Consider the following 24913-nt stretch of genomic DNA (forward strand, 5'->3'; position numbering starts at 1 on the left):
TCTATCTATCATCTATCTATCTCTCTATCTATCTATCTATCATCTATCTATCATCTATCTATCTATCTATCTATCTATCTATCTATCTATTAGATTTGTATGCCGCCCCCTCCGTAGACTCGGGGCGGCTAACAACAATAGTAAAACAATATATAACAAATCTAATATTTAAAATAATTTAAAAGACCCTAATTTAAGGACCAAACATACACACAAACATACCATGCATAAATTGTATAGGCCTTGGGGGAAGGGCATATCTCAGTTCCCCCATGCCTGACGACAGAGGTGGGTTTTAAGGAGCTTACGAAAGGCGAAGAGGGTGGGGGCAATTCTGATCTCTGGGGGGAGTTGGTTCCAGAGGGTCGGGGCCGCCACAGAGAAGGCTCTTCCCCTGGGGCCCGCCAAACGACATTGTTTAGTCGACGGGACCCGGAGAAGGCCAACTCTGTGAGACCTAACCGGTCGCTGGGATTTGTGCGGCAGAAGGCGGTCCCGGAGATATTCTGGTCCGATGCCATAAAGGGCTTTATAGGTCATAACCAACACTTTGAATTGTGACCGGAAACTGATCGGCAACCAATGCAGACTGCGGAGTGTTGGTGTGACATGGGCATATTTAGGGAAGCCCATGATTGCTCTCGCAGCTGCATTCTTTCCTTTATTTATTTTTCAATATACAAATCAATAAACTTTTTAACAGTACAGTACTGCGTCACATATATCATGCGGTCATTTACATTTCTATACATCTTTATTCCTCTAACCAGTTGTGCCACCTATTCCACACTCATAAAATTCTGTTTCCTCTTTGCCTTTTATTTCCAGAGTGAACTTGTACAACTCTGCGCATTCAAGTATTTTATATATAATATTTTCATCACTTGGTGTATTATCAAGTTTCCAGCATTGGGTATATACAATTCTTGCTGCTGTTATTATTTGTAAAATGAAGTACTGAAGTTGTTTCTTTATCTTATTATTAATGATTCCTAATAAAAATAGTTCAGGTTTGAATCCTATTTGTTCTATAATTTCTTGCAACCATCTCCTTATCCAGTCCCAATATTTCTTCGCCTCACTACATTTTACTCCATGTGGTAAAAAGTTCCTTGCTTACTTTTACATTTCCAACAATCCAGTTTTATATTACTTATACATTTTTGCCAATTTAGCCGGCGTTAAGTGCCATTTATAAAGCATTTTATATTGGTTCTCTTTAAATGCAGTCAATGACAATGTTGTTATTTCATTTTGCTTCCCAACACTACTTTACATGATACGATCTCATTGTTTCTTAAAAGAAATGGTACACTAAATTCAACCCAACAACCGCCATCTGAAGTATTTATCTGAGAAAAAGTCCTGTTGAAAATATTTTCTTTTTTGAGGACGGATGTTGAATGATGCTTAGTGCATGTAAGCATCATATAACACAATGTAAAAAAGATGTCGAAACTCTAGAAAGAGTGCAGAGAAGAGCAACAAAGAGGATTAGGGGACTGGAGGCTAAAACATATGAAGAACAATTGCAGGAACTGGGCATGGCTGGTTTAAGGAAAAGAAGGACCAGGGGGAGACAGGATAGCATCTTCAAATAACAATACTGCATCCTAAACACTGTGCCACCATGGAAGGAAGGAAGGAAGGAAGGAAGGAGGGAGGGAGGGAGGGAGGGATAGCAATAGTGCATAGACTTATATGCCGCTTAATCATGCTTTTACAGCTCTCTCTAAGAGGTTTACAGAGAGTCATTTGAGGGGCTGCCACAGAGAAGAGGAGGGTCAACTTATTCCCAAAAGCCCCTGAATGCATGGGGCTTAATCAAGGAGAAGGGCAACCTGGAACTAAGGAGAAATTTCTTGACAGCCAGAACAATGAATCAGTGGAACAGCTTGCCTCTAGAAATTGTAAATTTATTTATTTATTCATTGGACTTTTATGGGAGAGAAGAGAAAAAAAGAGAAATAGAAAGAGAGAGAAATGGATCGATGGATAGATAGGTAGGCAGTAAGGGAGGGAGGGGAGAGAGAGAAAGAGATACCACTAGGTAGATAGGTGGGTAGATAGATAGATAGATAGATAGATAGATAGATAGATAGATAGATAGATAGATAGGATAGATAGAGTTGGATATAAATAGATGATTGATGATGAAAGAGAGAGGGAGAGAGAGAGAGAGAGTGGGGTAGGTATGTATGTATATACAGTGGTACCTCTACTTAAGAACTTTTCTAGATAAGAACCAGGTGTTCAAGATTTTTTTGCCTTTTCTTAAGAACCATTTTCTACTTAAGAACCTGAGCCTGGAAAAAATTTCCCAGGGAATTTGAGAGCAGCACAAAGGCACAGCCAGTTTTCTGCCATTCCCCCTTTAATTCTGGGGCTTTTCTGGGCTGCTAGAGGAGCCTTTTGGTGGTGCTTAAGGAGGCTTTGGCAGTCCAGAGCGAATGGAGCATTTTCCTTTCTCTGGGCGCTTGGAACAAAGCTCTGCCAGCGCCCAGAGAAAAGAAACGCTTCCTTCGCTCTGGGCAGTGACTGTCCTCCTCTTCCTCCTCCTCCTCCACCTCCCACCCAAATTCCAAGCTTTTATTTCTTTCCTAATGGGTTTGCACGCACTATTTGCTTTTATATTGATTCCTATGGGAACAATGGCTTCTTACAAACTGTTCTACTTAAGCACCTGGTGGCGGAACGAATCCTAAGTGCCCCTTTGTGCCTACCGTTCCTGTCCTAATGTCTTTTCTTATCTTTTCTATCTCCACTTTATACTTCTATTATGTTAAACATACTGCAATACCATACTATATTTGTATGACAAATAAAATAAATAAATAAAAATAAAATAAACAAGTTTGTTTGTTTGTTTATCTCTCTCTCTCTCTATCTATCTATCTTATCTATCTTATCTATCTATCTATCTATCTATCTTTATTTATTTATTTATTTATTTGTTTGTTTGTTTGTTTGTTTATTAGATTTGTATGCCACCCCTCTCCGTAGACTCGGGACGGCTAACAACCGTAAAATTAAGTTCTTAAGTAGAGGTCCAACTGTAGTTAGAGAAGAAGAGAGAAGGAGACAGACAGACGGAATGAACGAATAAGTCTGGAAGGAACTGACCCTTGCCCCAGCTCGGAATCTGACCCCAACCATCTCAGGGACAGAGGGGGCTTCCCAGACTCGGGGAGGGGGCCGCCGGAGTCATTTATCAACCCAGGTTCACGTGCACCCTTTCCCCGAAAAGCGCCCAGCCTCATTCTTCTACTCCCTCCATTGTTATTCTGTCTGGCTGCAAAGTTGGGCCCCTGTGTGGGTGTATATGTCCCTAAGCACGTCCGAAGCTTGGGCAGCCGAGAGGAGGAAGAGCTGCCCATCCCAGCTCGGGGGGCGCGCAAAGGCCAAGCTCCATCTCGGGACAAGAAGCCCCCCCTCCCCCACTCCCCGGCACCGCTTGCTTTGTTTTCTTCGCACGTCGCAAGCCCCAAACGACCCTCTCTTATCAGGAGGGGACATTTGTTGCAGGGGTTGCCCCAGACAACATCTGGGACCTCATAAATCTGGTTGGGTCGCAGCTCCTGGGCTTCCCCAGTGGTCCTGGCTGCGAGGGGGGAGCAGGTGCAGGAGGAGGGGTCAGGAGGGTCCTTCCCCCCCCCCTTGTAAAAAAAAAAGAAGAAGAAGAAGAAAGGGGGAAAAAGTTTGTTTGCTTTTCCAGGCTAAGTCTACGTGACAAACTGCACAGGCAAACACACACACACACACACACACCAAAAATCTTTTTTAGGTTCATTTTATTTTTATTTTATTTATTTATTTTGTCCAATACACATTGTAGGTTATAGAGAATATACATTTAGTAAAATATATCAAAGAAAGAATAGAGGAGAAGACTTTTGCCAGACCCATTCTTTAATACAGCTCATTTGTCTGGAACCCATACCACATCTCGGACATCAACACCCTTGAAAACGTCCAAAGATATTTCACCAGAAGTGGCCTTCACTCCTCCACTCGAAACAGAATACCCTACGAAGAAAATAGACTAACAATCCTGGGTCTAGAAAGCTTAGAACTACGGCGCCTAAAACACGATTTAAGTATTGCCCACAAGATCATATGCTGCAACATCCTACCGGCCAATGACTACTTCAGCTTCAACCGCAACAACACAAGAGCACGCAACAAATTCAAACTTAATATTAACCGCTCCAAACTTGACTGTAAAAAATATGACTTTAACAATCGAGTTGTCGAAGCGTGGAACTCATTACCGGACTCAATAGTGTCAACCCCTAACCCCCAACATTTCTCCCTTAGACTCTCCACGATTGACCTCTCCAGGTTCCTAAGAGGTCAGTAAGGGACGTATATAAGTGCACCAGTGTGCCTTCTGTCCCCTGTCCAATTGTCTTTCCTTTATCTCATATATCATATATATTTTCTTCCTTTCATATATCTTCTCCTCTATTTTTACATATTATCTTTATATATAATACTTCATGTCTATTCTCTTCCATATGTATTGTGTATTGGACAAATAAATAAATAAATAAATAAATAAATAAATAAATATAAATTTAAAAAAAACATGACTTTAAAAGAAATCTGATATTCTCTCTCTCTAGATAACCAGGTAAACGTGAGCCAGTAGTGTTCAGCGGTAGCCAAAAAAAGCCAATGCAATTCTAAATTGCATTAATAAAGGGATACAATCCAGGACTAGGGAGGTACTAATACCACTCTATAAAGCCACACCTGGAGTACTGCACCTACTTTTGGTCACCACACTACAAAAAGGACATTGAAGCTCTAGAGAAAGTGCAGAGAAGAGCAACCAGGATGAATAAGGGGACTGGAGATTATAACATGCAAAGAGAGGTTGCAGGAACTGGGCATGGATAGTCTAGCAAAGAGAAGGACCAGGGGAGACATGAGAGCAGTCTTCCAATATTTGAGGGGCTGCCCCAGAGAGGAGGGGGGCCAGGCTGTTTTCCAAAGCACCAGGAGGCCAGACAAGGAATAACGGATGGAAACTGACCAAGGAGAGATTCAACCTGGAAATAAGTAGGAACTTTCTGACAGTGAGTGTGTTCAACTAGTGGAACAGAAGTTGCCTGCGGAGGTTGTGGGAGCTCCAACACTTGAGATTTCCTTTTTTTTAAAAAAAAAATAAACTTTTATTATTTTTAAAAAGGATAGAAACATAGAAGACTGACGGCAGAAAAATACCTCATGGTCCATCTAGTCTGCCTTTATACTATTTCCTGTATTTTATCTTAGGATGGATATATGTTTATCCCAGGCATGGACTAGGCGGATCATGAGGTCTTTTTCTGGCATCAGTCTTCTATGTTTCTAAAACAATTTAAAACCGACAATTGTATAGAGCGCTGGTGAGACCACATTTGGAATACTGTGTTCAGTTCTGGAGACCTCACCTACAAAAAGATATTGATAAAAGTGAACAGGTCCAAAGACGGGTTACAAAAATCAGGAAAGACTTAATGAACTCAATCTGTATAGTCTGGAGGGCAGAAGGGAAAGGGGGGACATGATTGAAACATTTAAATATGTTAAAGGGTTAAATAAGGTCCAGGAGGGAAGTGTTTTTAATAGGAAAGTGAACACAAGAACAAGGGGACACAATCTGAAGTTAGTTGGGGGAAAGATCAAAAGCAACATGAGAAAATATTATTTTACTGAAAGAGTAGTAGATCCTTGGAACAAACGTCCAGCAGACGTGGTCGGTAAATCCACAGTAACTGAATTTAAACATGCCTGGGATAAACATAGATCCATCCTAAGATAAAATACAGGAAATAGTATAAGGGCAGAACAGATGGACCAGGAGGTCTTTTTCTCCCTTCAATCTTCTATGTTTCTATGTTTCTATAATGAATATGTCTGGAAGATAAGCTATAGTGATTAATTTGGAAGCTGAAAATTGGAATAGAATAAAATTCTTTATTGGCCAAGTGTGATTGGACACACAAAGAATTTGTCTTTGGTGCAGATGCTCTCAGTGTATGTACATTAAAACATACTGTATATACATTTGTCAAGAATCATGAGGTACAACACAATGATTGTCATAGGGGCCAAATAAGCAATCAGGAAACAATCAATATGAATAAAAATCGTAAGGATGCAAGCAACAAGTTACAGTCACACAATCATAAGTGGGAGGAGATGGGTGGTAGGAATGATGAGAAAAAACTAGTAATAAAACTAGTGAAGACTTAGTAAATAGTTTGACAGTGTTGAGGGAATTATTTGTTTAGCAGAGTGATGGCGTTCAGGAAAAAAATGTTCTTGTGTCTAGTTGTCTTGGTGTGCAGTGCTCTGTAGCGACGTTTTGAGAGTCAGAGTTGAAACAGTTTATGTCCAGGATGCGAGGGGTCAGTAAGTATTTCCCCCGCCCTCTTTTTGACTCATGCAGTCTACAGGTCCTCAGTGGAAGGCAGGTTGGCAGCCATTGTCTTTTCTGCAGTTCTGATTCTCCCCTGAAGTCTGTGTCGGTCTTGTTGGGTTGCAGAAACAAACCAGACAGTTATGGAGGTGGTTAAAGTTGGTAACACCCAGGCAAGAAAAATAGGAGGCAGGTGGCAGCATTAAAATAATAGTAGATCTACCCACAAAAATACACTGCTCAAAAAATAAAGGGAACACTTTAAAAACATAATATAACTTCAAGTAAATCAAACTTCTGTGAAATCAAACTGTCCACTTAGGAAGCAACACTGATTCACAGTCAATTTCACAAAACTAAATGTAAATCTCTCCAAACTAGACTGCAGAAAATACGATTTCAGCAATAGAGTGGTCAACGCCTGGAATTCACTACCGGACTCTGCTGTTTCTTCCCCCAATCCCAAAATCTTCAAACTTACATTATCTACAATAGATCTCTACCCTTTTCTAAGAGGTCTGTAAGGGGCGCGCATAAGTGCACCTTCGTGCCTACCGTTCCTGTCCTAATGTCTTTTTTTATCTTTTCTATCTCTACTTTATACTTATATTATGTTAAAAAAACTACAATACAATACTGTATGACAAATAAAATAAATAAATAAATAAATAAAATAAAATAAACGGGCTCAAATTACACTGGGAGAGCCACAGGCTGAGGCGAGGTAAGGGCGATGAGAGAAAACTCGGCTTAATGCAAGCATGTTAGAAACATAGAAACATAGAAGACTGACGGCAGAAAAAGACCTCCTGCTCCATCTAGTCTGCCATTATACTATTTCCTATATTTTATCTGAGGATGGATCTATGTTTATCCCAGGCATGTTTCAATTCAGTGACTGTGGATTTACCAACCACGTCTGCTAGAAGTTTGTTCCAAGGATCTACTACTCTTTCAGTGAAATAATATTTTCTCACGTTGCTTTTGATCTTTCCCCCAACTAACTTCAGATTGTGTCCCCTTGTTCTTGTGTTCACTTTCCTATTAAAAACACTTCCCTCCTGAACCTTATTTAACTCTTTAACATATTTAAATGTTTCGATCATGTCCCCCCTTTTCCTTCTGTCCTCCAGACTATACAGATTGAGTTCATCAAGTTTTTCCTGATACGTTTTATGCTTAAGACCTTCCACCATTCTTGTAGCCCGTCTTTGGACCCCTTCAATTTTGTCACTATCTTTTTGTAGGTGAGGTCTCCAGAACTGAACACAGTATTCCAAATGTGGTCTCACCAGCGCTCTATATAAGGGGATCACAATCTCCCTCTTCCTGCTTGTTATACTTCTAGCTCTGCTGCCAAGCATCCTACTTGCTTTCCCTACCGCCCGACCACACTGTTCACCCATTTGGAGGCTGTCAGAAATCACTCCCCCTAAATCCTTCTCTTCTGAAGTTTTTGCTAACACAGAACTGCCAATGCAATACTCAGATTGAGGATTCCTTTTCCCCAAGTGCATTATTTTACATTTGGAAACATTAAACTGCAGTAAACCAGGATAACGCCAGCCCCCCCCCCCAACCCTGGTGTAACAAACCACAGCGACATTCAGAGAGACCATAAATTGCTCAGTTGGGACCTGTCCGCTGTCGTTTGGAAATGAGATGGGCGGCAAATACATTTAATAAATAAGTGGACAAGAAACACGCCCATTGGCTGCCCTCATGAGGTAAAATTCAACCAAGCGAGGCTGAGGGAAACTCAACGTTTACACAACAGGCGAAGCTAAAGCTGGGTTAAGGCTGACTTTGTCAGAGTGTTTGTTCAACGTGTAGCTGGCCCTCGACTTACAACAGTTCACTTAGTGACTGTTGAAAGTCGCGACGTATAAGGCCCATTTTTTTCACACAACTGTTGTGGTAATCCCCACAGTCACGTGATTTACTTTCGGACGCTTGTCAACTGGTTCATATTTATGACAATCCTGGTTTGTGTGTGTCACATGATCCCCATTTACGACCAAGTCAACAAGGGAAGCCAGATTTGTTTCACAATCGTGTGACTTGTTTAAGAAGCGTGGTGATTCGCTTAATGTCTGTGGCGAGAAAAGTCGTAAAACAGGGCAACACACACACAACAAGCTTCTTGCTTAGCAACGTAAATTTAGGGACTACGCTGTGGTCATAAAGTGAGGACTACCTGTATTAAGCGACACACACACACCTGAAGGTGGGGTCAGTCAAGAACCAGTTAATTATTACGAGCCGAGGTGGCGCAGTGGGTAGAGTGCAGTACTGCAGGCCAGTAAAGCTGACTGCTAGATCTGCAGGTCAGCGGTTCAACTCTCACCACCGGCTCAAGGTTGACTCAGCCTTCCATCTTTCCGTGGTGGGTAAAATGACCCACTCTGATTCTGTTTTTAAAAAGTGCTATTGCTAACATGTTGTAGGCCGCCCTGAGTCTAAGGAGAAGGGCGGCATAACAAATCAAATAAATAAATAGTTAAATGTTTGTTTGTTTGTTTGTTTATTTTGTCCAATACAAATTGAAAGTTAAAGAGAATAAAAACATGTAGTAGTAAATATCAGGGAAAGGATAGAAGAAAAGATATGAGAATAGAATACGTCAATGAAGAGTAGAGGAAGGATATATGAATGCAGGAAAAGATATATAAAATATAGGAGGGGCAATTGGACAGGGGACGGAAGGCACACTAGTGCACTTATGCTTGCGCCTTACTGACATCTAAGGAACCTGGAGAGGTCAATCGTGGATAGTCTAAGGGAAAAATGTTGGGGGTTGGGGGTTGACACCACGGAGTCCGGTAATGAGTTCCACGTTTCGACAACTCGATTGCTAAAATTATATTTTTTACAGTCAAGTTTGGAGCCATTAATATTAAGTTTGTTGCGTGCTCTTGTGTTATTGCGGTTGAAGCTGAAGTAGTCGACAGGCAGGACGTTGCAGCGTATGATCTTGTGGGCAATACTTAGATAGTGTTTTAGGCGTCGTAGTTCTAAGCTTTCTAGACCCAGGATAGTGAGTCTATTTTCGTAGGGCATTCTGTTTCGAGTGGAGGAGTGAAGGGCTCTTCTGGTGAAGTATCGTTGGATATTTCCGAGGGTGTTGATGTCCGAAATGCGGTGTGGGTTCCAGACAGATGAGCTGTATTCGAGGATGGGTCTGGCGAAAGTTTTGGAAGCTCTGGTGAGTAGTGTGAGATTGCCAGAGCAGAAGCTACGTAGGATCAGGTTGACAATTCTTGCAAATTGTGATCCATAGAAGGCAGCTGCCTTTCTCACTACCTGAACTCAGCCTTGGTTTGAGGAGAAAGGCTTGTAAGAATGGCAGGAGCCAACTTGTTTGTGTGTGTCTATGTGTGTGTTTGTGTGTTGTGTGTACACAAAATCCTTGGAAACAGCTTAGGATCCTTTCTGCAGGATCTGACTGATGTTCCCCTTCTGGCTGCTTGGACCTGCTGATGAAGACAGAGATGGGGTGGGGGGCACGAATGAACAATCCCACCATTCTCTGATTAAGATGTCTCTCTCTCCCCCACTCTTAATTTGGGGGGGAGGGTGGCGATGGGGAACGACGACACTGGGGATTTTTTTCAACCAGCTGGGGGGGGGGGTGTAGAGGAAAATTCTTTGGCTCAATGGGTATTTAATTGGATCTCTCCTTCCCTCCCGCCAATCTCTTGAAATTTCACATGTTAGGAAGGAAGGAAGGAGAGAGAGAGAGAAGAAAGGAAGGAAGGAAGGAAGGAAGGAAGAAAGAAAGGAAGAGGGGGAGGGAAAGAAAGGAAGAAAGAAAGAAAGAGGAAGGAGGTAGGGAAGGAGGTGAGGAAGGAAGGGGAGAGAAAGAAGGAAGGAAGGAAAGAAAAAGGAAAGAGAGAAAGGAGTCTGCGGAGAGGGGCAGCATACAAATCTAAATAATAAATAAATAATAAATAAATAAATAAATAAATAATAAAGGAGAGAGAGAGAAAGGAAAGAAGGAAGAAAGAAAGAAAGAAAGAAAGAAAGAGGAAGGAGGTAGGGAAGGAGGCGAGGAAGGAAGGAGAGAGAAAGAAGGAAGGAAAGAAAAAGGAAAGAGAGAAAGGAAGGAGAGAGAGAGAGAGAAAGAAAGAAAGAAAGAATAGGACTGCAGCAGAGCTTTTCCCTTTCAACCCGCCCCCCAGGTGGGAGCTCTTAACCCCAACTTTTCGCCAGCCCCCTTCAACTCCAGGCCTTCGGAAGTCCAACGAATTCCCAAACCAATGGGTCCCGGGCAGTGGTGATAGGGGACTCTGCGAGCAGGGGTTAGGGAGGCAGAGGAAGCGGTGTGTGAGCTCCTGCCCCAGAGCGCCCCCTCGGGGCCCATCCTGCCCCCTCCTCCTCCAGGCAAAAAGAAAGAAAGGAGGGAGGGAGAGAGTGGGAGAGAGAGAGACAAGAAAGAAAGAAAGAAAGAAAGAAAGAAAGAAAGATTAGAAGAGGACTGCAACAGAGGAAGGAAGTGGGAGGGGGGAGAGAGAGAAAGAAAGAAAGATTAAAGAGGACTGCAGCAGAGGAAGGAAAGAATGAGGCACAGAGGGAGAGAGAGAGAGAAAGAAGAAAGATTAGAAGAGGACTGCAGCAGAGGAAGGATGCAAGGAGGGAGAGAGAGAGAAAGAAAAAGAAAGAAAGAAAGAAAGAAAGAGGAAGGAGGTAGGGAAGGAGGGTAGGAAGGAAGGAGAGAGAGAGAGAAGAAGGTAGGAAGGAAAGAAAAAGGAAAGAGAGAAAGGAAGGAGAGGGAAAGAAAGAAAGAAAGATTAGAAGAGGACTGCAACAGAGGAAGGAAGGAAGGAAGGAGGGAGAGAGAGAGAGAGAGAAAGAAAAAAGAAAAAGAAAGAAAAAAGAAAGAAAGAGGAAGGAGGTAGGAGGTAGGGAAGGAGGGAAGGAAGGAGAGAGAGAGAGAAGGAGGCATGAGGGAAAGAAAAAGGAAGGAGAGAGAATGAAAGAAAGAAATATTAGAAGAGGATTGCAACACAGGAAGGAGGGAGGGAGAAAGAGAGAGAGAAAGAAAGAAAGAAAGAAAGAAAGAAAGATTATGACTGCAGCAGAGGAAGGAAGGAGGCATGGAGAGAGAGAGAGAGAGAGAAAGAGATAGATAGATAGATAGATAGATAGATAGATAGATAGATAGATAGATAGATAGATAGATAGATGATAGATAGATTAGAGGAGGACTGCAGCAAAGGAAGGGAGGAAGGAAGGAGGGAGGGAAGGAGAGCAAGCGAAGGATCGATGGCCGGATCGCGACGGCCACCCCCCCTCCCTCCACAACTCCTCCTCCTCCTCCCTCCGCCCCGGCCGTCGGCGCGTCACCTGCCCGTCGCTTATAAAAGGCGCGGCGAGCTGAGCCGGCCAAGCAAGCAAGTGAGCGCGGCTCGACGAGACGGTCCTGCAGCCCACAAGCTGCCTTCGGCTCCGCTCGGCTCTCTTCGGTTCCGTTCGGCTCAGCGTCCCGCCCCGTCGAGGATTCCCTTTCTCTCTCTCTCACTCTCACTCTCTCTCTTTCTCGCCCGCGTTCAAGGCAGCCGGGAGGGGCGGGGAGGAAGGATGTTCGCCTCCCGTCTGGCGGCCGGCGGGCTGCTCCTGCTGGCCCTGCTGGCCCTGGCCCTCGACGGGAAGCCGGCGCCCCCGCAGCCCCTGCGCAAGGTGAGCGGACTCTCTGGGGGAGGCGTCGTCGGTGGGGCTTTCCCCCCCCCTCCACGGGGCGCTGTGGGTTGCAGGTTGCGCGCGAGGGCGGCGTCGGGGTTTTGGAGAAGCAGAGGGGGGGAGGACTACAGTTCCTATCCTCCCCGGACTCTTTGGGGGACGTTGTCGATGAAGTGGGGGGGACTACAGTTCCTATCGTCCCCGGAATGCTTGGGGGGGCGTCAGTGGGGTGGGTGGAGGACTACAGTTCCTATCGTCCCCGGACTCTTTTGGGGGGAGGGCGTCGGTGGGGGGGGACTACAGTTCTTATCTCCCCTGATTCCTTGCGCGGTGCCGTCGGTGGGGTGGGTGGGGGACTACAGTTCCTATCCTCCCCGGTTGTCGATGAAGTGGGGGGGACTATAGTTCCTATCGTCCCCGGAATGCTTGGGGGGGCGTCAGTGGGGTGGGTGGGGGACTACAGTTCCTATCGTCCCCGGACTCTTGGGGGGAGGGCGTCGGTGGGGGGGACTACAGTTCCTATCTCCCCTGATTCCTTGCGCGGTGCCGTCGGTGGGGTGGGTGGGGGACTACAGTTCCTATCCTCCCCGGACTCTTTGGGGGGGGGCGTCCCCCGCCTCTCCCAGCTCCCCCTCCCCCTCCACGGGGCCGCTCTGGATTTCAGCTTGTGCATGAGGGCGGCGTCGGGTTTTGGACAAGGGGAGGGATGGGGGTGAGGACTACAAATCCTATCGTCCCCGGCCTTAACAATGGAGCTTTGCAGGCCTGCCGGCCGGGGATGCATCACTAGGGAGGGGGGAAACGGATGGCAGGACCTGTCGTCCTTTAGTCTTTCTTTCTTTCTTTCTTTCCTCCCTACCTTCCTCTCTCTCTCCTTCCTTCCCTCCCTCCTTCCTCTTTCTTTCTTGCTTTCATTCCTTCCTTTCTTCCCTTCCTCCCTCTTTCTTTCTTTCCTTCTCTCCTTCTTACTTACTTTCTTTCTTACTCTTTCTTTCTCTCTCTCCTTCCTTCATCTTTCTCTTTTTCTCTCTCTCCCACCCGCCCCGTCTAAGCCGCTTTCCTTGCAAAACTCCGCGCTCCCCCCCCCCCCATCGATCCCAGTCGTCCGGGAGGCTCCGCTGCATGACGGCCGTCGCTTTTTTTTTTTGCAGGCTCCGGCGAGCGGGACGACGGCGTTGCAGCGGGAGCTGACGGAGCAGCCGGAGGGGTCGTCGGGTCCCGCGACTGGAGGCGGCGGCGGGCGCAGCAGCAGCGGCTCCAAGGCGGGCAACGCAGCCCCGACGGCACCGAAGAGCAAAGCGGCGGCGGCAGCGGCAGCCGCGCGGCTGATGCGGGACTTGCGCCCCGACGGCAAGCAGACGCGGGCCGCCTGGGGACGGATGCCGCCCCCCAGGCACCACGCGGGAGGCGGCGGAGGCGGCGGCGGGGGCTCGCGGCGGCAGAAGGAGGTGGCCAAGAAAGGGCTGGGCAAGGGCTGCTTCGGCCTCAAGCTCGACCGCATCGGCTCCATGAGCGGCCTGGGCTGCTGAGGAGCCGTCGAGGGCGGCCCGGAGGCGACACCTGGCGGCGGTAAGTGGCAGCGCGCCTGGCCTCAGTGGCACGGGCAGCACAATGGGTCGATTGGTGGGGGAGTGAGCGAGAGAGAGAGAATAGATAGATGAGAGAGAGGGAGGGAGGGAGGTACATGGATAGATGGATAGATAGATGAAAGATATTAGATACAGAGAGAGAGGGATTAGATTAGGATACATAAATAGATAGGTAGGTATGAGAGACAGAGAGATGAGAGATAAAGATTGGATTACACTAGATGGATGGATGGATGGAGGAGAGATAATGAGAGAGATAGAGAGAGAGAGATAGACAATCTTCTATAATGAGAAATAGATAGATATAGAGATAGGAGATAGATATTAGGTGGGTGGGTGGGTGGATGGATGAGAGGTCGAGATTCAATTTTATATATAAATAAAGAGAGAGCGAGAGATATGATAGATAGAGATGAGAGATAAAAAGTTGATAATAGAGAAAGATAGAGCGATAAAGAGAGAAAGAGAGATAGATGAGAGATAGCTATTAGATTAGATGGATGGATGGATGGATGGATGGATGGATGGATGGATGGATGGATGGGTGTGAGAGATACCTCCAACAACAACACCCGAATCAAAGTCTCATGTTTCACCTTAGACGTGAGGGCTGTTTCTTTGATACTTCTGGTCTGTTTTTGCCACTGAGATAGAGAATTTTTAAAAAATATATTTTTATTAATTTTTTAGCAAGTTTAATATAGACACAACATAAAACAGTGCATAGTGAAAAATGCCCACCACCCCGACGTGTGTGTGTGTCGAGATAGAGAAATTTAGGGAGGTTGGTACCGGTATGTTTTTTTCTTTTTGGGGTGGTGGTGGTGGTACTGAAAAGATTTGTTCGAAATGGTGTAGGTGGGGTTGGACTAGATGACCTGCAAGGTCCCTTCCAACTCTAATAACTGGACACAGCTGAGTATTCTGTCAATGGGATTTCCCCTCCTTCCTGAATCTGTTTTTTTCTGGGTTCGCGCCATATTTACAGGCCGTCCTCGGCTTACGACCACAATGGTGCCCCGAATCTCCGTGGCTAAGCGAGACGGTCCTTAAGTGAGTTTTGCCCCATTTTTTTTGACCTTCTTCGCCACCGTTGTTGAGCAAATTGCCGCGCTTGGGGAGTTGGTTATATGGTTGGTTATTCGATTCTTGTATGTTTAGAAGGTCGCAAAAAGCGGGGAGATCACACAATCCCAGGACGCGGCGACCTTCGTAAATACGAGTCTCGCTTGCCAACCATCCACGTTTTTGATCGCGTGAACTGTGGGGAGCCTGCAGCGGTGGTAAGTGTGAGAAAAATAGAGGACAGAAGGGAAAGGGGGGACACGATCGAAACATTTAAATAGGTTAAAGGGTTAAATAAGGTTCAGGAGGGAAGTGTTTTTAATAGGAAAGTGAACCCAAGAACAAGGGGGCACAATCTGAGGTTAGTTGGGGGAAAGATCAGAAGCAACGTGAGAAAATATTATTTCACTGAAAGAGTAGTAGATGCTTGGAACAAACTTCCAGCAGACGTGGTTGGTAAATCCACAGGAACTGACTCTAAACATGCCTGGGATAAACATAGATCCATCTTAAGATAAAATACAGGAAATAGTATAAGGGCAGACTAGATGGACCAGGAGGTCTTTTTCTGCTGTCAATCTTCTATGTTTCTATGTTTCTAAATGGCTGCAAGTCACTTTTTTCGGTGCAGTTCTAACTTAAACGAACTGTCGTAAACCAAGGACCACCTCCATCTGTGGATTCATTTATTACATTTATTAGCTGCCCGTCTTATTTCGAAAGGACTTATTGGCCCCAATCGTAAAGCAGGGAAGAAAGACAAGCTAAGCAGCTGTGAATTGACCTGGGTTAAGCGTGTTGTGGGAGCAGAGCCAAGGGGAACATTGGTGTCTATCAAAACCATCTGTAGATTTTGAACTAAGTGTTGGTTCCCTTCCTCCCACGTAAAACGAGGCTGCAAATCGTTGTGCAAATGGCTGGGAATGCTGGGAGTTGAAGTCCTGAACCACTAGAAGGGTCCAAGAGGTGGAAGGTGGTGTTTCTCTACCGCAGCGATTTTATTTATTATTTATTTGGATTTGTATGCCGCCCACCTCTCGAGGCTCAAAACCAGAAAATAACACATACAATGTAATATTAAAACCATTTAAAACATTTGAGCTTGGAGCACATTGTTATGTGTTGAGTGAATGTTTCATCATTATTATTATTATTATTATTATTATTATTATTATTATTATTATTATTCAATTTTAAAAAGTACTAAAAAAAATTAAACTTTTAAAAACAATTTAAAACCAACAATTAAAAACAATTAAAACAGTTTTTTAATGCACGGATTAATTTTAAGACGGGTGGACTTCAACTCCCAGAATTCGCGAGCCAGCACAGCGTTCTGACAATCGCAGTCAATAGGGAAGCCAGATTCAAAACTCACTCATTTAACAAGGGCAGTGATTTGCTTAATTCATTTAACGACCGTCTCGTTTAGAGACAGGAATTTGGGGCTCGGTCATGGTCATTAGAATTGCCCCCACCCTCCTTGCCTTTCGTAAGCTCCTTAAAACCCACCTCTGCCACCAGTCATTGGGGAATTGAGATACCCTTTCCCTCTGGGCCTTTACAATTTCATGTGTGGTATGTCTGTATGTATGTTTGGTTTTTTATATTAATGGGTTTTTTAATTATTTTTAGTATTTATTGGATTATTATTGTACAGTACATTGTTTTATTACTGTTGTTAGCCGCCCCGAGTCTCCGGAGAGGGGCGGCATACAAATCCAATCAATCAATCAATCAATAAATAAATAAATAAATAAGTTGAAGCATTAAAAGAGAGCGGTCCCGTTTGATGAATTTCTGCGGTTGGCCGAGTCGCAGGTTTCAAAGACCGACAACCGATTTTTCTCTCTCGGTTGAGTTAACGGAATTGGGAGCAAATTGTCATTTTCGTTCCAATTCTTCATTCGCTGAATAATGCCGCTAAATCCGCCTGTATCATCCTACCAATTTTTTAATTGATTGATTGCATTTACGTACCGCCCTTCACCGTCCGCTTGCAAACCTCATCGAAACAAAGCGGCAAAGCATTCAATACACTGCTCAAAAAAATAAAGGGAACACTGAAATAACACATCCTGGATCTGAATGAATGAAATATTCTCCTTGAATACTTTGTTCTGTACAAAGTTGAATGTGCACAACAGCAGGTGAAATTGACTGTCAATCAGTTTTGCTTCCTAAGTGGACAGTTTGATTTCACAGAAGTTTGATTTACTTGGAGTTATATTGTGTTGTTTAAGTGTTCCTTTTATGGGTTTTTTTTTAGTAATATGGGGCTACCTTTGAAAAGTGTTCGGAAACTTCAGGTCGTGCAGAATGCAGCTGCGAGAACAGTCACGGGCTTTCCCAAATATGCCTTCTCTGGGTCCCGTCAACTAAACAATGCCGCTTGGCGGGACCCAGGGGAAGAGCCTTCTCTGCGGCGGCCCCAGCCCTTTGGAACCAACTCCCCCCAGAGATTAGAATTGCCCCCACCCTCCTTGCCTTTCGTAAGCTTCTTAAAACCCACCTCTGCCGTCAGGCATGGGGGAACTGAGATATTCTTTCCCCCTAGGCCCTTACAATTTACGCATGGTATGTTTGTATGTATGTTTGGTTTTATAATAAGGGGTTTTTAGTTGTTTAGTATTGGATTGTTACATGCTGTTTTTTAATCATTGTTGTTAGCCGCCCCGAGTCTGCGGAGAGGGGCGGCATACAAATCCAATAAATAAAATAAAATAAATATATATATATATTAAAATCAACAGGGATGATTAAGGTTTCTTTTTAATTAAATAATAATAATTTTAATTTCTCCTGTACCTGGTACGGCCAGTATGGAACTTATCAAATTTGATAAGCAACAAACGCCACCAATTTTGCAAACTGGAATTCCCGATTCTCCAAAGACCCTTCTTAAAACGGAGCCCGATAACATTTCTCTCGAGCTGAAAGACTCGGTAAAAACGGCTTCCCGTCCTAGGGGAAGGGACGGAATTTGGGATCCCAGACATGTTTTTCTAGGCAGTGTCTCGGATCCTGAACTCTGCAAAAGGGTTAGTGCAATTTATTTTTTTCACCCCTAAAAAACAAACCACAAATTTGGCAGCCACCTGTTTCTGGGCTAAATGAGGCAGCGGGCATAATTATAGCCGGTTTCATTAGCTTTCTCACCAGCCGGCTGGAAAGGAGTTTATTTGTCCATTTAAAATAAAATACGTATAAATATATACAGACGGATTTGCGAGAGAGCTTTTCGCACATCTGTTGCATAGCGGGGATGGTTCCAGCCCAAACTGGGGGAATGAGAAAACTACAACAAAGAGAATGAAAAATGTCTGATTGGTTGCCTTTATTTTATAAATTGATTTATTTTAAGTGCTTGGATGCTAGGAGGTGCTCCCATCATCCTCAGTTGACGCCTCTGTGCACGATGGGAATTGTGATCTAGAATTTCAAGCAGGACTCCTGCCGTAGGTTCACCTCCACTAAAGTTCCTACTAGGTGGGAGTTTTGAACGCAGCTAGTCCTCACCTTACGACGACAACTGAGCCCAAAATTATTTATTTATTTATTAATTTGTCCAATACACAATACATATGGAAGAGAATAGACATGAAGTAATATATATAAAGATAATATGTAAAACTAGAGAAGATATATGAAAGGAAGAAAATATATATATGAGATAAAGGAAAGACAATTGGACAGGGGACGAAAGGCACACCAGTGCACTTATGTACGCCCCTTGCTGACCTCTTAGGAACCTGGAGAGGTCAATCGTGGATAGTCTAAGGGAGAAATGTTGGTGGTTAGGGATTGACAGTACTGAGTCCGGTAATAAGTTCCACGCTTCGACAACTCGATTGTTAAAGAGTCATATTTTTTACAGTCAAGTTTGGAGCGATTAATATTAAGTTTGAATCTGTTGCGTACTCTTGTGTTGTTGCGGTTGAAGCTGAAGTAGTCATTGACCGGTAATTCCTGTTGCTAAGCTTGTTAAATTAGTTTTCTCCCATTTTTCCCACCTTCCTTTCTTGGTTGGTAAGGGAATCATGAATCTGGCTTTACCCATTGGCTTGGTTGACAGTTACACGAGGGGATCGTATGACCCCCTAATAATGAAACGGTCATAGATACGAATCCGTCACCAAAAATGCCTGAATTTTGACCATGTGGAAGTGTGGGGAAAATGGTCTTTAAGTCCATTGTAACTTCGCTCACTAAATCAACTTTGTAACTTGAGAACCTTTTTAAGGAATCGTCTCTTTCAAGTCTTTATTTCCATGATTTGACCACAAAGTTCACTTCTTTTCAGCTTCTCAATTGCCACGTTTTATTTTTTATTTATTTTTGCTGTTTCTTATAGCCATGCCAAAGCCCTGCGGAAGGCCGGGACAGGTGCTTCTCTTAATCCTCCCTTCCACGGAAATTCTTCGGTCTTTCTGTAGGTCTTAATTAAGTCTTTATTAAAAGGCTGCCGAATATTAATTCTAGGTTGGCAGCTTTGTTTCGCCTTCTCTTTAGCTGCAATTCTCGTTTGGGTATAAATCCCTGGCGAACCAGAATGCTTTAAAAAAAAAAAAAGGAGGTGGGAATGACCTATTGAGCGAATAGCCGGAGGGAAGATCAGCGTAAATTCAGTATTTCTCGAAGACGGGTGGACTTCAACTCCCAGAATTTTGCAGCCAGGTTGGGGAATTCTGGGAGTTAAAGTCCACCCGTCTTTGAGCGTCCAAAGTTGGAAAAAAAAAATCCAGGCATAGGATTTATATACCATTATAAATACCACTTTAGAAGGCCTTGGTAAGGCCACACTTGGAATACTACATTCAATTTTGGTCACCACGATGCAAAAAGGATATTGAGACTCTAGAAAAAGTGCAGAGAAGAGCAAGAAAGAGGATTAGGGGGACTAGAGGCTAAAATACATGAAGAATGGTTGCAGGTACTGGGCATGGCTAGTTTAATGAAAAGAAGGACCAGGGGAGACATGATAGCAGTCTTCCAATATCTCAGGGGCTGCCATAAGGAAGAGGGAATCAAGCTATTCTCCAAAGCACCTGAGAGTAGGACAAGAAGCAATGGGTGGAAACTAAACAAGGAGAGAAGCAACTAAGAACTAAGGAGAAATTTCCTGACAGTCAGAACGGTTGATCAGTGGAATAGCTTGCCTCCAGAAGTTGTGAATGCTCCAACATTGGAAGTTTTTAAGCAGATGTTGGATAACCATCTGTCTGAAACTGTGTATGGTTTCCTGCCTAAGCAGAGGGTTGGACTGGAAGACCTCCAAGGTCCCTTCCAACTCTGTTGTTGTTGTTGTTGTTACTAATATAATGATCAATGATCAATCTGTTAGCATCCTACAGGTAGTCCTCAACCTATAACCACAGCTGAGCCCGACATTTCCATTGTTAAGTGAGACACTTCTCCGGTGAATTTTGCCCTTTTGGATGACCTTTCTTGTTGCAGTTGTTAAGTAAATCACTGCCGGTGTTGAATTAGTAACACAGTTGTTAAGTGAATTGAGCTACCCCATTGACTTGTCTGAAGGTCGTGACCTTGGGACACTGCAACAGTTATAAGTACAAGTCAGTACCACGAAGGTCACAAGTGTGAGACAAAAAGGTTGCACATCCCTTTTTCCCCAGTGCTGTCGTAACTTTGAATGGTCACTAAACGTTGTAAGTCGAGGACTGTGTGTTTCCCAGTTGAAGATTTGGTTCCTTTGGAGAGAAATCCCAAATCCAAGGACACAAGCATCCTTAAATTTAGCCACCAGCAGCCAGACTGATCCTGGGAGCGAATGAATTTGGCCTAGACACCGCTTGTGCACTGTTGTGGTTAGCTCTGGCCCAGCTCCTGCCCCAAGGACTGTGGATGTGGGGGAGACATCCACATGCTGCAGGCCTGTTTTGCCCCCGGTGGAATCTGCTGATGAAGGCTCCTCTGACCAAGAAGACATGAATGACAGGGAGGAGGAGAGTGTGGCAGATAGCTCAGAAGGAGATCAATTATCTAGCTCCTCCTTGGATTCAGAACAAGAGTTAATGATACAGCCATGCATGCGCAGAGCGATGCATAGGCAACAACAACTGAGAGATTATTATCAAAGAAAATGAGGCCACCTGTGGTTGGGTGGGGCTGTGGTCATTAGTGAGGCTGCTATAAAGAGCAGCTTGTGGGTTTGGCCATTGTGGAGGATTATCTGATCCTTGTGTTTTGTGACTGCTTTGCTGACTTCGACCTTTGTGTGCTGATTTTTCCCCGCTTTGAAACTAAACCAGAGCAAAGTGTGTGTCACTTTGTGAAAGAAGAAGGACTGTGAATTGCCTCACAACTGCAAGCTAAGTATCACAGAACTGATAAGGGACTTGTACAAATTACCAGTTTGGTTGGAGACGAGTGCTCTTTGCTATACCAAAAGAGGGCTTGGTTTAAGTGAATTTTCATTATTAAAGAACATTGTTTTGAATTTTCAAACATGTGTGTGTCTGAAATTTGTACCTGTGAATTTTTGGGAGGAGTCTACCAGAGAGCCCGACAGAACATGCACAAAAGGCTGTTTTGTCTACGGAAGGCCCATGTGTGAATTTGGACATTGTTGTGGTTCTTTTCCTGTGTCAGTGGAACTTTTTGAGGAGTCGGGATGGCATTTGTAATTCCTCTCTGGAATTGGATTTTTTAAAACAAGAAACATCTTTGGAAAAATTAGCCATGCTTATGCTCTGAGAGTTGTTGCAGTGGTTGTTTGTCAAAACGAAGGGAAATTGTTAACTTAAAATGCTCACAAGCATTTAATTTAATTTAATTTATTAGATTTGTGAGATGCCCAACTCCTTTATAGAATAGAATAGAATAGAATTCTTTATTGGCCAAGTGTGATTGGCCAATTGGACACACAAGGAATTTGTCTTTGGTGCAGATGCTCTCAGTGAGCACAAAAGAAAAAGAGACATTTGTCAAGAATCATGTGGTACAACACAATGATTGTCATAGGGGTCAAATAAGCAATGAAGAAACAATATTACTAAAAATCTTAAGGATACAAGCAGCAAGATACTGTCATAAGTGGGAGGAAATGTGTGATAGGAATGACGAGAAAAAACTAGTAGTAATGGTAGTGCAGACTTAGTGAATAGTTTGACAGTGTTGAGGGAATTATTTGTTTAGCAGAGTGATGGTGTTCGGGGGGAAACTGCTTTGCTGGCTGAGGAATTCTGGGAGTCAAAGTCCACAAGTCTTAAGTTTTGCCGGCTGAGGAATTCTGGGAATTGAAGTCCACAACACTTAAAGTTGCAAAGGTTGAAGACCCCTGACTTAGATGACCTCCATGGTCCTTTCCAACTCTGTTACAGGTAGTCCTCAACTTACAACAATTCATTTAATGACTGTACAAAGTTACAACCGCCTTGAAAAATGTAACTTACGACCGTTTTCACACTTAAGACCGTTGCAACATTCCCCACAGTCACCTGATGAAAATTCTGATGCTTGGCAGTTGATTCATATTTGCGATCCCCTTTTTGCAAACTTTGGACAAGCAAAATCCACGTGGAAGCCAGATTCGCTTAACCACCACGTCACTAACTGAACAGCTGCAGTGATTCACTTCACAACGGTGGCAAGGAAGGTCATGAAATGGGATTCAATGCATTTAACTAATGTCTTGCTTAGCAACCTAGGCCATAAATTTACTTCTTCGATGGCCAACTCTATGAATGGTGTGCATGTATTGTATATGATTGGGGCTGTCCTTTTTTAGTAACTTTTTTATGGGTTTTTAGTTTTAGATAATGTTTTACTGTAGTCTTAGATAATGTTCGACTTCTTTTTATCGCTTTGTATCTATTTATATTATATTTTTATTGTTGTTGTAAGCCGTCTTGAGTCCTTCGGTATTGGGTGGTATAGAAGTTGAATGAATGAATGAATGAATGAGAATGAACAAACAAATGTAAATTTGGGGCTCAGTTGTGGTTGTCGGCTGAGTTCTATTTGTATTTGGGGGGGGGTCTGTAAAGAAGTGGTGGACAACTTCTTGGGATGTCAATCTATCAGAATAGAGCTGGGAGGGGACCTTTGGAGGTCATCTAGTCCAGCCCCCTGCTCAAGCAGGAGACCCTTATACCTGTGATGGCGAACCTATGGCGCGCATGCCACAGGTGGCACATGGTATTGACAAATCCTTTTCTCTATCACACAAAACTAGAACGAGGGAATGATGATGATGATGATGATGATGATAATAATAATAATGATAATAATAAATGATAATAATAATAATGATAATAATAATAAATGATAATAATAATAAATGATGATGATGATGGTAATAATGATAATAAATGATAATAAATGATAATAAATGATAATAAATGATAATAATAATAATAATAATAATAAAGTTTTGGGGGTGAGGTGATGATCCCCTTGTCAAATCTCATGATGACTCTCTTTTGATGCTTTTCTTCTAGGTTTTTGAAGGGACACCCCACCCCATCCATGGACATTTCTGGACATCCCCTGCAATCACCCAGGCCCCACCAGCGGACCCCAAGGGCCACACCACCTGCCTCCTGTTGGTACGAGGACCTGAAGCTAAACACAGCCATTTTCAGTGGGAGGGGGGCTCAATAGGGTTGGATTGGATTGAGTTTTGCACCCCCCAAATCTTCCTATCTTACCTAACATATACATAGACGCCATATATAGACAGACCAGAAGTCTCCAACCTTGGCAACTTTAAGACTTGTAGACTTCAACTCCCAGAATTCCCCAGCCAGCCGTGTCTGTTTCCTTTTCTCTTCCCACCTAAAGTGGAGAGACCGCAGAGGAAGGGATTGCAAGAGAATAAGCTAGGCTTTTCTGGGGAATTCTGGGAGTTGAAGTTCACAAGTCTCGAAAGTTGCCAAGTTTGGGGACCCCTGATAGAGACGGACAACAACACACCCACTCAAAAACACAAACAACCCCCCCGACACACAAACCCACACTCACAACTTCTTCCCACCCGTGACAAAGGACCGTCTCTGGAGACTGAGAAAAAAAAAACCAGCTGCATTATCGCCATCCCTACTTGCTGTTTGTACATTCGTGTCACGCATAAATGTATTTAAGTTGTAAAAGCTATTTATATATTGTTTATAAAGAGATATTTATAAAAAAAATTATTTATGTAAACGAAACGAAAAGGGGCCGAGCGTTGTAACTTTCCCACCCCACCCTCGCTGGAAGAAGAAGAAAACCCCCATGTACGATTGGTAACTCTGTCTTTTCTGTTTTTAATTGGACTCAAATGTTTCTTTTTCCAACATTAAAAATTGTGGATTTGGAAACAAGGCTTTAGAGAACCACGGAGAGAATCAATGAATTTGTAAAAGAAAAAAGAAGAAGAAGAAGACGATACACGCTAGTTACCAAAGGTTTACACCAGAGGTCTCCGAAATTTGGCAACTTGAAGACTTTGTGGACTTCGACTAGGGTGGCTGGAGAATTCTGGGAGTTGAAGTCCACCAGTTGCCAAGTTGTAAGGCCTCTGGCTTAAAAGGACCTGCTGTTCTGCTTGTCGTTTTTAACCGAAATTTCAACCACCTTTCAAAATGTCCCAATTAAACTCACTAGAACTGGACGCCTGTTTGCCTTTTTTTCTTCTTTCTCACAAGGCTCCTGCTAAGTTCAAGTCCATTTTGTCTTCTGCATCATCTAGCAATTTATCTCGAGAGCTGATGAAGGTTATCCTCTTTCAACACTCTTCTTTAATGGTTGAATCTAAATCTCAAACTGTCAAGGTTCCAGGTGGCATCCAAATTTAAATCAAGAGTCCAAGTCAAAGTATACTGTTCAAAAAAATTAAGGAAACACTCAAATAACACATCCGAGATCTGAAAGAATGGAATATTCTCATTGAATACTTCGTTCTGTACAAAGTTGAATGTGCACAACAGAAGGTGAAATGGATTGTCAATCAGTGCTGCTTCCTGAGTGGACAGTTTGATTTACTTGGAGTTATATTGTGCGGTTTAAGTGTTCCCTATATTTTTTTGAGCAGTGTACTTGCCTCCAGAAGTTGTGAATGCACCAACACTGGATGTTTTTAAGCAGATGTTGGATAACCATCTGTCTGAAGGAGTGTAGGGTTTCCTGCCTAAGCAGGGAGTTGGACTAGAAGACCTCCAAGGTCCCT

At 43.6% G+C, this 24913-nt stretch overlaps 1 protein-coding gene across 1 annotated transcript; it reads left to right on the forward strand.

The window, feature by feature from the left end:
• The first annotated feature begins 11790 nt into the window (after positions 1-11790).
• Positions 11791-24358, forward strand: NPPC (natriuretic peptide C). Its single transcript, XM_070754171.1, has 3 exons — positions 11791-12088; positions 13240-13657; positions 23205-24358. The coding sequence occupies exons 1-2, from the start codon at positions 11990-11992 to the stop codon at positions 13615-13617; spliced, it is 477 nt and encodes a 158-aa protein (XP_070610272.1). The 5' UTR covers positions 11791-11989; the 3' UTR covers positions 13618-13657; positions 23205-24358.
• Positions 24359-24913: the final 555 nt, after the last annotated feature.

The sequence above is a fragment of the Erythrolamprus reginae genome, chromosome 5 (genome assembly GCF_031021105.1).
Source record: "Erythrolamprus reginae isolate rEryReg1 chromosome 5, rEryReg1.hap1, whole genome shotgun sequence".
Classification (NCBI taxonomy): domain Eukaryota; kingdom Metazoa; phylum Chordata; class Lepidosauria; order Squamata; family Dipsadidae; genus Erythrolamprus; species Erythrolamprus reginae.

Excerpts from the sequence above, each read along its gene's own strand:
- NPPC (XM_070754171.1), top strand. The coding sequence starts at position 11,990 with ATGTTCGCCTCCCGTCTGGCGGCCGGCGGGCTGCTCCTGCTGGCCCTG. Across the intron at positions 12,089-13,239 it reads CCCCGCAGCCCCTGCGCAAG|GCTCCGGCGAGCGGGACGAC; the intron begins GTGAGCGGACTC and ends TTTTTTTTGCAG.